The sequence below is a fragment of the Patagioenas fasciata genome, chromosome 7 (genome assembly GCF_037038585.1).
Source record: "Patagioenas fasciata isolate bPatFas1 chromosome 7, bPatFas1.hap1, whole genome shotgun sequence".
Classification (NCBI taxonomy): domain Eukaryota; kingdom Metazoa; phylum Chordata; class Aves; order Columbiformes; family Columbidae; genus Patagioenas; species Patagioenas fasciata.
The window spans coordinates 47,979,351-47,994,285 of record NC_092526.1 but is presented as its reverse complement, the minus strand read 5'-3'; the positions used below and the strand labels follow the sequence as shown (position 1 = coordinate 47,994,285).

The following is a 14,935-nucleotide window of genomic DNA, read 5'->3' as shown; positions in this document are numbered from 1 at the left end:
TGTGCTGCCTTTTTGCCCTGGAGCTCCATCACTTCAGACAAGCACCCTCAATGAGATAAATGCTTCTGTTCATGGGTGCTTGGAGAGAAAATTCTTTGCTTGGAGCAGGCTGCCCTGTAAGGCTGATCAGATTTCCTGAGCTCCTTCACCCTTCAGACCTACTTCCTACTTTGCTCACCATCCCCCAGTATGTCCAAGTCTTTTCCTCTGGAGCCCACCAGCCTGTGCTCTGCTGCTGGCCTTCCTCCCTCCCCTCCGGGGTCTGGGACCCCACTGTTTCCTGGTCACAACAGCCAAGGTGGACACTCATGTTCACATCCCTCACCAGCTCTTCCTTCTTCATCAGTACCAGATCCAGGTGAGCATCACCCTCATTGGCCCACCAGGCAGACATGTTAAGAAGTTGGCCCAAGATCCTTTGAACTGTTGGCACCTGCAGCTTTGCCTGGCCAGGTAATGTCAGGGCAATTATAGTTCCCCATAGGAACCTGCTCATTGACTGGAGACATCCTAAGGTTCCTGACAGAACATCTTTTCCATTTCTTCTGCATGATCAAGTGGTTTGTAACATCTAACTGGATTTACATGGCAAAGTCTTGGAACTGGGGGTGAGTGTGGATGTGTTACAGTTGTCACCTCTCTGAGAAGACAACAAGAGTTTGACCAACGTCAGACAGAGCCGATTTCAGCTGCTCCAAGATGGACCCACTCCTGCCAAATCTGAGCCACTCAGTGATGCTGGCAGCACCTCTGGGATATTGTGTTTGAGAAAGGGTAAAAAACGCTGCACAACAGCAGGTGGGGGAGAGGAGGGAGGAAATGTGAGAGAAAATCACTGCAGACACCAAGGTCATATCCCACAGGACCCAAGCAGGTCCCTCAGCAGGCCAAAGCTTGCTCTCCTGAAATCCTGCTCTTGGCCTTGTTATCATCTCCCAGGAGCCTCAGCTCCACTGTCCCATCCCTGACTGTTCCATCCTGACCAACTCTTTGTGGTTTGTAAGTGTGAAGTCCCACAGGGCACCTCACCCCACTGACTCCTCAGTCACCCGTGTCAGGAAGATGTTGTCAATGAGCTCCAACCCCTCCTGGATGGCTGGTACCTTGCAGATATTGGGATATCTCAGGTCTGCCATGAGGACACGGCCCTGAAAACATGAGGCTTCTTTCATTTGTCTGAAGGAGGCCTCATCTAATTCCTCTTCCTGATCAGGGATCCTGTAGCTGATGTCCAGTCACCACAACACTGCCCATGTTGTTCTGCCCTGTCATTCAGACTCCTCAAACTTCAGCTGGCATTGTCTGCCCCCAGGCATCTGGTATTTACCCATCAGAAAACTCTGAATTTTGACAAGATGAAATGACCAGTGCTGTATCGGGGCAGGAGAATAAACCCATCCATGAAGACAGAGCAGGACCTGACACGCTGAGCACTGACCCTGAGGAGAAGGGCCTGGGCACTCCAAGGTCCCCACACCAGCCCGTGGTGCACGCACACCAGGAACAAGGCAGCTGCACACGGGGCTGCATGAGGAGGAGCGTGGGGACCCAGACACCTGGAGTTCTCATCCCATTCGGTTCAGCACTGGTGTGACCCCACACGCACGGGTGTGTGCCAGTGTGCGGCTTCCCAGTTTGGAGAAGCAGGGAGGAACTGGAGAGTGCAGGGCTCTGCCAAAGCAGGTTCAGCACCTTGTGCGCATGGTGTGGGATGCTGAGGGACCTGGGCTGCTTTGGCTGAGTGGTGCTGGGGAGGCTGCAGCAGTGCAGGAGTAGCCTGAGAGTGCTTGAAGGGTGGTTTCAGAGGTGGTGGAGGTTTCTTCATAGTGGGAAAGAACTTGAGAAAGAAATAATGGCCCAAAGTGCAGCTGGGGAGGTCCAGGCTGGACATGAGCAGCAAGGAATGTGACTGGAAGGGCAGTGCTGTGGTGGAGCAGGTCAGCAGAGGGAGTCTGCATCAGCCCAAGGCTTTGTGCTCCAAGGAACAGCTGGGGAGGATGCAGAGATCTCAGCAAAGGAAGGAAGATGCTCAGACAAGAGCAAGGTGGGGCAGCAGGGGGGATGTCTGCAGCTTGCAGGGAAAGAGGTGCAGGGGATGCCACAGCACAGGACAGGCTGTCGTGGAGATGATCAAGGGATGTGGACGCCGAAAGCCCCACCAGACATGAGCTCCTCCTCCCCTTAGCGATGGTTGTTGTCTCCACCTCTGATGCCTGTGAGGAGACACCTTGTCCTTCCAGCACAGGGACCTCATGGCCTCCTTGTCCCCAGCCAGGAACCTGGGAGGTGTGGGACCATAATCCTGCCCTTGGCCTTGTACAGCCCCACATCACACTGTCCCAGGAAGAGTCCAGGGTTGGGGTCAGGGCTTGGCCCTTTGGTTAAAGAAACACATCCAGGTTGAATCAGTATCAAAGAGACCTTTACTTTGCTTTTGCTGACCTGTCATCACTGCCTCCAATTTTCTGCTCTACCCAGATTCTGGATACTGTTTCTCAGTAGGTTCCCTCAGTGGGACTCATTAACATTACAAGAAACTTTGCAGTTTGAATCTGACTTTGACTTCTTGAGAAGTTTCTTCATCTTCCTCCAGGGTCTGAGGTCCATGGACTCAGCACCAACGGCACCAGAGGGGTCATTAAAGCTCCTTGGGCTGCTCCTGTGCTGTTGAGCTGGGCTGGGCTCCAGGGACAGAGGGAGCTCCTGGCAAGCGGCAGCACTGCAGAGAGACAGCTCTGCCCAGGAGCAGCTCCTCTGCACAGCGCAGCAGGGCTGAGGGCTCTGCCTGGCGATCTCAGGGAGACGAGCAAGGCAGAGAGAGATTAATGGTGGTCAGGATTGGGAGGATGATTGAGAGCTCACTGGATGAGAAACCTTTGCAGCCCTTGCCATGGTAAGTCTCTGGGTGCAGGGCAATGCAGCTGTAGCTCCTGGAGGCATCTCCTAAAACTGGCACAGGCACAGCTGATGGGATCTGTAAGGATGGGGATCTTTTTCAGCAACTTTGAAAATCTGAGAAGCAAGTTGTGCACCCAGGGGTGCCCAGGGCTGTCCTGCAGAGCAGGGTCCCTGCACCCCAGGGCTGTGCCGGGACAGGGACTCTGCCGCCTGGCAGGGTCAGCGCTCAACCTGCCCGGGGAGATCCCATGGCAGAAGCTGTGGGGGAAGGAGCGACCCCCGGCAGGGCAGGCAGGGAGCTTGTGGGGTTGAAGGGTGTTGTGTGGGTCAGGGCTGCTCAGAGCTCCAGATCAACCCCACAGACATGGCAGAGGGTCCTTCTGAACAACAACATCAAGACAGCAACAGCTGCAAGGGAAGGAGTCTGTGCTTTCAGTTTTCCACTCTTGGTTGTCTGGTGTGCAGTGGGAGACGGGGATTTATTTATCTCTTTGGAGAAGACACTGAGACCCCAGTTCTCGTTAGGACTTGTCTGAGCTGCTCCTGAGTCCCTGCACACACAGAACTGCCCCTGGGCAGTGCCAGGAGGTGTGAGCAGGACAGAGCTGAGCACACAGTGGGTGGGATGGGGTCTGTGACACTGACAGGGAGCAGACCCAGGGACAGAGACACAGCTGCAGGCAGCACAGGCATGGGCAGGGAGAGAGAGATGGACCAGAAATGCTGGGGAGGCGGGATTCAGGACCCCCCCTGCCATCTCCTGCAGTGCAGAGATGTTTCCCAGTGTAAGCCCTGGTCTCCTCTCTTCCCCAGCAGAGCCTCTGCCCCAAAGCCATGGGGTCCAGGTCATGAGTCTTCACCTCACCAGCTGCACCTCCAGGTGAAGGGTTCCTGGTACGTGGTACGCAGAAAAGGTGCTAAACGTACTTGCTCTACAGTGTCATTATGTGAGTGACATCAGCACAGCCGGGTAAGGAGGAGGTTCCACAGCCTGCCCGTCTGCCTTTCTGTTATTGCTTTAATTTTCAGGAACACTTCAGTGTCCTTCCCTGTTTCTCCACCTCTCCCTGGTGCTCTTGCTGTATGGGATTGGCGTGGGAGTGTGTTTCCATTCTTGTTCTGACACCAACACTGGGGGTCTTGCCCCAGAGATGATTCATGGAAACCAGGTACCTAAGCTGTATTTTAAGTTGTGATGAAACACGTTTCTCATTTTGTAGAAACAAAATAAACTGACATATCCCTCTTTCAGGGAGGAGGTTTTAATGAGAAAAAGCATGTTTATTTTGCTCAGAGAAGTCTCCCCTAATTTGTCACTGTCTTTTCCTCCTTGCACAGGTCCCCATGTTCACAGACAGCAAATGTCCAACAGCAGCTCGATCACCCAGTTCCTCCTTCTGCCGTTCGCAGACACACGGGAGCTGCAGCCCTTGCACTTCTGGCTCTTCCTGGGCATCTACCTGGCTGCCCTCCTGGGCAACGGCCTCATCATCACCACCATAGCCTGTGACCAGCACCTCCACACCCCCATGTACTTCTTCCTGCTCAACCTCGCCCTCCTTGACCTGGGTTTCATCTCCACCACTCTCCCCAAGTCCATGTCCAGCTCCCCCTGGGACACCAGGGCAATTTCTTATATGGGATGTGCTTCCCAAGTCTTTCTGTTTTCCTTTTTCATTTCAGCAGAGTTGTATCTTCTCACTGTCATGTCCTACGACCGCTACCTTGCCATCTGCAAACCCCTGCACTACGTGACCCTCCTGGGCAGCAGAGCTTGTGTCCACATGGCAGCAGCTGCCTGGGCCACTGGGTTTCTCAATGCTCTGCTGCACACGGCCAATACATTTTCACTGCCCCTGTGCAAGGGCAATGCCCTGGGCCAGTTCTTCTGTGAAATCCCCCAGATCCTCAAGCTCTCATGTTCCAACACCTACATCAAGGAACTTGGGCTTATTGTGGTTAGTCTTTTAGTAGCATTTGGGTGTTTTGTGTTCATTGTGGTGTCTTATGTGCAGATCTTCAGGGCCGTGCTGAGGATCCCCTCTGAGCAGGGATGGCACAAAGCCTTTTCCACTTGCCTCCCTCACCTGGCCGTGGTCTCCCTGTTTGCCAACACTGCCATGTTTGCCTATCTGACGCCCCCCTCCATTTTTTCACCAAGCCTGGACCTGGTGGTCTCTTTCTGTACTCACTGGTGCCTCTAGCAGTGAACCCCCTCATCTACACCATGAGGAACCAGGAGCTGAAAGTGGCACTGAAGAAAGTGATTCAATCATTTTTCTGTTAGAACAATTAGTTACCCAAGTCTCTTCAGAAGTTATTTCCAATTCATCTCAGGATCCTGCTTTGGGCTGTGCATTTTATCTGCGATAACCATGTTTGTCAAAGAATTTCTTCATCCACAAAACTTCTCCAGAGGCATGAAGCCAGCCTCTTGGAACCAGAGACCTGTTTACCTGTTTCTGGGACCACGACTTCCTGTGTTGGATCTCTGTAACACAGGATGTTTCGAAAAGATGGATCCATTTTGAAATCACTGTATCTCTGAAATTTGCTCCATCTTTTCGAAACACCCCGTAAAAGGGGATTTCCTCACTTTCTGTATTTGGAGCTTGGGCTCCTCTTCCAAAGCTGTGGTCAACCTGAATAAATTTCCCCCCCACCAAGGCCATGCTGCTGTACTTGGGTTTTTCATGCGCTCAGGGGAGGACATGGGGCAAGATGTTACGTCACGGTGCTGCTTTGAGTGTCCATCTGTGGGTGCCCAGTGTTCCTGGAGATGGTGAAGGACCTTCAGTGATCTGCCTTGAACTATCTCACTGTGGTTTTCAGGCACCACAGCCTGCTCCTAGTGCTCTGTGCTTCAATGGGGGAATAAATGACCCACAGAAACCTATTTCTGCATTCCCCAGCTCAGGGCAGGCTGCTCTGTCACTGCGGTAGCAGGAGCAGCATGAAGAGCTCCTGGGCAGGAGTCTTGTGCTGGTGAGAGGGGCTGGCACAAGAGGGCTGCCAGCAACGGGTGTGAAGGATCTCTTGAAAACAAGAGCAGAGGACACAGGGGGACGGTCCTGTGTTCCTGCCATGGCTGATCCCAGCCCTTGGGCTGATAGGGAGGTTGATGCTCCTCTCTGTCTCAATCCATCTATCTATCTGATTGCCCTACCATGCATACATGCATGCATGCATCCATCCATCCACCCATTCATCCATCCATACTGGTACTCCATATGGGTGAGCTGCCCCATGATGTTTCTCATCCCAGTGAGATCATATAATCATTTAAGTTGGAAGAAACCCTCAAGATCATCGTGTCCAGCCATTAACCTAACTCTGGCTATAAACCATGTCCCTAAGAACCTCATCTATATGTCTTTTAAACACCTTCAGGGATGGTGACTCAACCACTTCCTTGGGTAGCCTGTTCCACTGCCTGACAACCTCTTCTGTGAAGAAATTTTTCCTATTATGCAAACTGAACCTTCCTGGGTGCAACTTGTGGCCCCTTTCTTCTTGTCCTTTCACTTGCTATTTGAGAGAAGAGACCAACACCCTCCATGCTACAACCTCCTTTCAGGCACTTGTAGACAGTGATAAGGTCTCCCTTCAACCTCCTGTTCTCCAGGCTACAGAGTCCCAGTTCCCTCAACTGCTCCCCATCTGACTTGTTCTCCAGACCCCTCACCAACTTCACTGCCCTTCTCTGAACTCACTCCAGCACCTCAAGGTCTGTCTTGTAGTGAGGGGCCCAAAACTACACACAGGATTTGAGGTGCAGCCTCACCAGTTCCGAGAACAGGGGGATGATCACTTGCCTGGTCCTGCTGGCCACACTATTCCTGTTGCACACCAGGATGCTGCTGGCCTTCTTGGCCACCTGGGCACATGCTGGCTCATGTTCAGATAGGTGCTGATCAACACCCCGAGGTCCTTTTCCATTGTCAGATTCCAGTCGCTCTTCCTTAAGCCTGTAGTGTTGAATGGGGTTGTTGTGACCCAACTGCAGAACCCGGAACTCGGCATGAAACTGAACAAGTCCAAGTGCTGGGTTGTTCACCTGGGACAGAGTAACACTGAGTGCAAGTGTAGATTAGGAGAGAGCAGCTGGAGAGCAGCCCTGCAGAAAGGGATCTGGAGTGATGGTTGGCCACACGGTCAACAGGAGGCAACACTGTTCCCCAGCAGCCAAGACAGTAACCCCCATCCTGGGGTGCATCAAACACAGCGTGGCCATGTGGTCAAAAGACGTGACTATGCTGCTGTATTCAACATTGGTATGGCCTCACCTTGAGGGCTGTGTGCAGTTCTGGGCCCCATATACTATTACAACAAGGATGTGAAGGCCCTTGGATGTGTCCAGAGCAGAGCAACAAAATTGGTGAAAGGTCTGGAAGGATTGTCCTCTGAGGAGCAGTTGAGGACTCTGGGCTTCTCTTGTTTGGGGAAAAGGAGGCTCATTGCTCTCTACAGCTTCCTGAGGAGGGGACATGGACAGGGAGGTGCTGAGATCTTCTCCCTGGTGTCCAGCGATAGGACACGTGGGAATGGTTCAAAGCTTGGTCAGGGAAGGTTTAGACTAGATATTAGGAACCATCTCTTTATCAAGGTTGGTCAAAAACCAGAACAGGCTTCCTAGAGAGGTGGTCAATACCCCAAGCCTGTCAGTGTTTAAGAGACACTTGGACAATGCCCTTGGTACATGATTTATCTTTTGGTCAGCCCTGAATGGGTCAGGTATTTGGAACTAGATGATCATTGTAGGCCTCTTCCCACTGAACTAGTCTAGTCTAGTCTAGTCTAGTCTGTTTTACACATATACCTGTAACAGGGTGGATCCTGGGCCCAAACAGTCTGCTCAGCAGCCTCCTCAGGATATCGGCCTTGCCAGTTGCAGACACCAGGACACATGAGCCCCCAGGGCTGCAGCCCCATTCCAGATACTGGTACAGACCCCCCCAGTCACACACATGTGCACACACACTCTTATGTCTGGTCACTCTGGTCTCTCAGTTGCTGGCACCAATGACATACAGGCTGTCTGACCCCCTGCTCCTGTTCTGCTCGCTACACTCACACATTCACGCAGAGGAGAGATTTGCTCACATAGCATAGATTTAGAAATTAAGTTTAATGAGAAGACAGGACAGACTGCACTGGTTGGGGTCCTTCCCCAGACTTCCCATGATAAGTCCTGTGTAATCCAGAAACGTTCTTCCCCTGCACCCGAATGTGTCCTGCACCCCTAGGCAAAATCCTGTTAGTCTAAATGGTGATCCAGAGAGCTGCTCTCAGTCATTCCTCTCAATGGGCTTCAAACCTGGACAATGAGGCTGATGGCACTCCCAGGGCAGCCTTGGAACAAGATGTTAATTCCTCAGAGCCTGTAATTTGGGTTCCCACTTGCCAATGAGCCTCTGTGCTATTCTTGGTTTTGGAGGTGGGCTTGTGATGAGCTGGTGGCTCCTGTGATGGTGCTGGGAGCAGTCGGGGCAGGGTATTAACTGACTTACTTCTCCTGCCTTTGTTAGTGCCTTCTTTGTGTGTGCAGAGGAGCTTCTTATCACTTAACAACATCCAACGAGAACATAAATCTCCTGAGTCATCTGTGTCTGGAGCTTGTGTACATATGCATTGGTATTATCTAGCATATGATAGCAGATCACTGGAATTGCTGTCCAGAAATGCCTCATGATTAGGGGAAAATCTGTGTTGTTGTACGGGCAATGGCTTCATTCAGGGCCAGTATCACAGTCTTGTTTCTGAGACCATAGATGAATGGATTTAAGAATGGGTACAGAACAGTGTTCAGCAACGCTACAATGCTGTTAGTCTCCAAGGAAACATATTCTGAAGGACATGCATAGAGAACAACACAGCTCCCATATACAACGGCCAAAGTGGTGAGATGGGAAGAACACGTGGTAAAAGGTTTTTTCCTCCCAGAGGCTGCTGGAAGATGTAGAATGCAGAAAAGGATGCACATGTAAAATGCCAGAGTTAAACATAAGGAACCCAGAACGACAAATGATAAGAAAACAGAGTCTATTTTCCAGAGCAAGCTGGTGTCAGAGCAGCACAGTTTGAATAAGGTGGAGTTGTCACAGAAAAAGTGATGGAAAAATAGAAATAGGATTGGGCAAAGCAGCTGCTTAGTGAGATTGTTCTCTTACCAGAACCCAGGATCACAACCAATTTTATGCTTGTGGAGGATGTAAAGCAGATTTCTAGGAAGGCCAGATTGGCAATGAAAAAGTACATGGGGGTTTGTAGGCGGTGATCTGCATATACGAGGAAAGTTATGGTAGTGTTCCCCATCACTGTTGTCAGGTATATGAGCAGAAAGAACAGAGAGAGTAAGAGCTGTAGTCTTTGATCAAGCCCTGAGAAACCCTCTAGGACAAACTCAGTAACTGCAGTTCCATTTTCTGGTCCCATGTTGAATTTCAGTTCATCATGCTGAGACAGGAACACGGCAAAAAACAAGTGTGATAATTCCACAGTCTGCGTGAAACGCTCTACAAAACCTTCTCTGCTTCTTTCCTTCCTTGCAGTCTTCCTATAGTACACAAATAAAGTATTTCAAGCATTTCTCACACCCTGATTTTTCTCTATCCAGTTTAAACTGGAGATCTCAGACAATTTGTCGTCTTCTTTCAACCTTTTTCGAACACTCGTAAAGAATTCTTCCTTCAACACAGGGGATTTTAAAGTCTGGTAGCTATTTTATGCCATTCCTGCCAAATTCCAAATTCATGCAGACTGGTTCCAAACATCTATCACACCTCTGTGGCTAAGTCATCCCTTTTATTGCACAAATGTGTCCATTGGGGCACTCCTGGGTCCCTATTTGGGTCCACTGGGGCACTCCTGGGTCCCTCCCAAACTCCTGGGTCCCTCCCAAACTCCTGGGTCCCTTTTTGGGTCCCTTGGGGACCCAAATTGATTTGACCCCAAATCAAATCAAATCAAATCAAATCAAATCAAATCAAATCAAATCAAATCAAATCAAATCAAATCAAATCAAATCAAATCAAAACAAATCAAATCACATCAAATCAAATCAAATCACATCAAATCAAATCAAATCAAATCAAATCAAATCAAGTCAAATCAAATCAAATCAAATCAAGTCAAATCAAATCAAATCAAATCAAATCAAATCAAATCAAATCAAATCAAATCACATCAAATCAAATCAAATCAAGTCAAGTCAAATCAAATCAAATCAAATCAAATCACATCAAATCAAATCAAATCAAATCAAATCAAATCAAGTCAAATCAAATCAAATCAAATCACATCAAACCACATCAAATCAAATCAAATCAAATCAAATCAAATCAAATCAAATCAAATCAGATCACATCAAATCGAATCAAATCAAATCAAATCAAATCAAATCAAATCAAATCACATCAAATCAAATCAGATCAAATCAAATCAAATCAAGTCAAATCAAATCAAATCAAATCAAATCAAATCAAATCAAATCAAATCAAACCAAATCAAATCAAATCAAATCAAATCATATCAAATCAAATCAAATCAAATCAAATCATATCAAATCAAATCAAATCAAGTCAAATCAAATCAAATCAAGTCAAGTCAAATCAAATAAATCAAATCAAATCAAATCAAATCAAATCAAATCAAATCAAATCAGATCAAATCAAATCAAATCAAATCGAATCAAGTCAAATCAAATGAAATCAAATCAAATCAGATCACATCAAATCGAATCAAATCAAATCAAATCAAATCAAATCAAATCACATCAAATCAAACCAAATCAAATCAAATCACATCAAATCAAATCAAATCATATCAAATGTATATCGAAAGCTTTTCTTTCTACTCTTCAGTACTTGCCTTTTTGGATTAGGAGTCCCTGAGTATCTTTTGATTTCAGAATAAGCAGTATCAAGCACCTCTTCCATAACCCCCTGCTTTCTTCCACAGCTTCGTGCTCTCTCTTTCTTGAGGAAAGGGGATAGGAGGGCAGAATAGAGAACAAGTATAACTCTTCTTCTTTAGTACTCTAAATAATGACTGAAATCGGTTATGGTTCCACACAGTCTCATCTGCCATCCATCTGCATTGAAACGCAGTTGCTTCCAAACAGTTGCTCATTGCTGTTACTATTAAACGTCCTGACCTAAATGCAGACCAGGAGAAAAGTGACTGGAAGAGATTTGTAACTTTTCTTTTGCGTGCCAGCTATAGGTTGGGAGGACCCAGCCTTGAGAGTTTTCTCCTGTCTCCATTGATTATACAGGGAGCTTCGGGAAAACAAACTCTCACAGGCACCTGTTGTGGGGTAGGTGGAACTCAGTAGTCAAGTCTCGACTCTTTGATTTATTAAGTTATATTTCTTAAATCAAACCACACATCTAGGAGAAAGAAGCACAAAAAAAGCCCACATATGCAATAAAATCTGGTGTTTTTCCCTTCATCTTTACATTTGTTTTCAGACGTAGAAAGGAATAGAGCAGACAGCTCCAAAACCAGGATGATTCAAAATGCAAGGGGATAAGGGGGAGAGGAGGAGATGGGGGGTTTGAGGTGATGAAACAAAGTTGTGCAGGTGCGCAACCAAAGCTCTTCAGTCACCTGGGTGCTCCAAGGACTTTCCCATCCCATCGTCCACAGAGACAACAGGAGAAACCAGTCTGAGACAATGGATCAACACGAAACCAAGCGATCGAGTAAAGTCAACCTCCTTCAATATCAACCACCTCCAAAATCAGCAAAAATTAAAGGTTTGCCCAACTTGTGCGGGATTTCTTCTTGTGGGATTCCAGACAGTGCTGGAGACAGGCAAATCCTGCTGTGCCTGGGCCTATTTCCTGTTCATAAAGGTAGTTATTAACATCCTGGGTGAAGAATCAGACTGTTTCAGAGATCCCTGTAGCAGTTTCTGCTGCAAAACTGGATAAAGTTGAGCAATTACTTAAGTTGCTTGCAAATGCCAGAGAGGATGTGCAGGACAACAGGCTCGCTGAATTATAAGAACTCAGAACAGTTGTAAGGGGAGCCTCACTTGATCCAGTTGAAGACACTGACAGGGGAGTCTCTTCCAATCTGTGGTATTCCATAATTCAATTAATCTTTTCCTCAGAGAGCTCTTCAAAGGGTAGGCACGTAAAAGAGACAGAGGGAAAGAAGTAGAGATATAAAATGTGCCAATACAAATTGACAAGATCCTCTGAACAGTGCTTCTCAAACCATTGGTAGGCAATGTATTTCCTGCTCCGGTAGGGGATTGTACTAGATGATCTTTTGAGGTCCCTTCCGATCCCTAACATTCTGTGATTCTGTCATTTTAGGAAATGGCTGCATAAAAAGATTCAAATAGAGATACAGTGTTTAATTAGCTTGCTGACACTTGCCCATGGTGCTGTCAAAACTAACTAACTAACTAACTAACTAACTAACTAACTAACTAACTAACTAACTAACTAACCAACTAACTAACCAACTAACTAACTAACTAACTAACTAACTAACTAACTAACTAACTAACTAACTAACTAACTAACTAACTAACTAACCAACCAACCAACCAACCAACTAACTAACTAACTAACTAACTAACTAACTAACTAACTAACTAACTAACTAACTAACTAACCAACCAACCAACTAACTAACTAACTAACTAACTAACTAACTAACTAACTAACCAACCAACTAACTAACTAACTAACTAACTAACTAACTACGAAAAGTTTCATGAGGCAGCTGAAGCGCCACGTGTGACTGGGAAAAGTCTCCCAGGACCTATGGGAGCTCTTCTGGAGTACGAGCTGGTAGCCATGAGCTGAAGTAGGGGACCTAAGGGGTGGTGCAGGGCTGCTGGGTGGACTGAGCAGGGACCTCAGCAGCACAGCAGCTCATTGCGTCCCTTTGGACGCTGCTGTGAGGTCACTTCTGTCACAGGAACTGAGTGACCAGCAGCGGGAAGGCAAATACTCAGAAGTCATGAAGGCCATCAGAAAGCTGCTCCCAAGGTGATGACAGATGTGGGAAGGTCAAGGTGAACTGAGTCAAGAGAGGAGAGGAAAGAACGGCTTGGCCAAGAGAGATGAAAGATCTGCAGGGTTTCAGGTAACAGTGATGCCGTTGTGACATTGACTGTGGCATTCATGTTAGGCCCTTACCTGCGTTCTAAGCAATAATCTTAAACTCTAACCTTACCCCTAAATGCCAACCCTCACCCTGACAGTAATGCACTACTTTAAACCCAATCTCAAAATTTACCTCTAACCCTTAACCTCTAAAGTGAACATCTCATGCTCAAAGCTCTCGTTCCCATGCTCAAACCCCATCACCTCCAACCCCTCTCCCTACCATACTTAAGCAGCTTGGCCCCCTGGGGCAACATAGGGTGATTCTGGAGCAGCCACGGGACATCTGAAGAAGGATGTGAGGTTACAGGTATTTGACCAGCTGTTAGGACCAAGGAGGAGATGGGCAGCATTGCTGGGACCAGGTCTGTGGTGCCTCAGGGACTTGTGGGCCGGCAAGAGGCACACAGTTGTGATGGTGGCTCTGAGGTCACTTCCACCTGAGCACCTGATCGGCCACCTTCAGGCACATGGCTGGTCTATGTGTGTGTCATTAAAGCTGTGCCTAAGGAACTGATAAGCCACCAACATGTACGTGATCGTGACCCCGGGTCCTCTTCTCTGTACCTGGGACCTTTGGTCCAGTGTGATGAGTTGGCTGGGACTCAGACTGCTGAGCTGGTTAAACTGGTGCATCTCCTGTCCTGTGCCCAAGTTTCTGTTATCTGGTTCACCCAAGGACACACAAAAAATGCACCCAAGATTTTTCATCTTTGCAAGGTGTCAGCAAACTCCTGTTTCTCGTACAATAAGTTACACAAAGCTAAGCAAGGTTAGGCAATAGAGATGTGGGTTAAGGCTTAGCTCTCTGTTAGCTCTTTAAGTGTTAGTTCTTTAAGTGTTAATTAGTGAATTGTTAATTGCCTGTATCAAGCTGGTGGAGGTGAAGTCACCCTGCCCAGGGTGGGGGAGAACGTGACTGCCAGTACCTTGGTCCCACCATGGTGTGCACATGGGGAGAGGCACAGTGGGGCACAAAATGTGCTAAGGAGCCATATTGAAGGCTCTGGATCTCAGGGGGTTGTGCAACTGCCACAGTGGGCATTGTGACGTCACTGGTGATGTCACAAAGGAGCCCGCCCAGGCACCCCTTTAAATACAGGGCAGGGAGGCGGTCACCCCACCGTGGCCTGGTCCCGGTGACAGAAGAGACACGGCCACTCTCACCACCACTATGTCCCATCCCTGGAAACTGTGAGGCCACTAAGAGCCAAAACTGCCCATCCCTGGACACCTTGGGCCACTCAGGGTAAAATTTCCTGTCCCTGGACCCATTAGGGCACCAAGAGCTAAAATGTCCCATCCCTGGACACTTTCGGCCACCAAGACCAAGTTGTCCATCTCTGGACCCAAGATGTCCCATCTCCAGCCCCCTTGGGCCAACCAGACCCTGGATGCCTCATCCCTGGACCACTTAGGCCAACAAGATGTCCCATGTTTGGACTCTCTGAGGCCATCAGGAGGCAAAATTTCCCATCCCTGGATCCCTTAAGTGACCAAGACGTCCCGTCCCTGAACACTATGTGGCCACCAAGACACAGGATGTCCCATGCCTGGACACATTAGGTGACCAAGACGTAAAATATCCTATCCCTGGGCCCCTTGGGCTACCAGGACCTATAATGTCCCATCCCTGCACCCCTAGGGAGATGGCCTATCCCTGGACCCTTTGGAGACACCAAGTCTTAAGATGTCCCATCTCCAGCCCCCTTGAGCCAGCCAGGCCAAGATCTCCCATGTCTGGTCCCCTTAGGCCACCAAAAGACCTAAAATGTCCTTTTCCTGGAACTGTTGGACCACCGAGAGCCAGGATGTCCCATCCGAGACTCAAGATGTCCTATCCCTGCGCACTCTGGGACACCCTTGGGCCACCAAGATCTTAAAATGCCCCAACCCTTGGACCACCCAGA

The 14,935-nt window shown here is 48.4% G+C and overlaps 1 protein-coding gene across 1 annotated transcript; it reads right to left on the bottom strand.

The window, feature by feature from the left end:
* Positions 1-8,940: 8,940 nt before the first annotated feature.
* LOC136116138 (olfactory receptor 6F1-like) lies at positions 8,941-13,497 on the bottom strand. The gene is given in 3 exon segments (XM_071810777.1): positions 8,941-9,375; positions 9,377-9,520; positions 13,474-13,497. Coding segments are annotated over 3 exon segments (603 nt in total).
* Between the last annotated feature and the right edge of the window lie 1,438 nt (positions 13,498-14,935).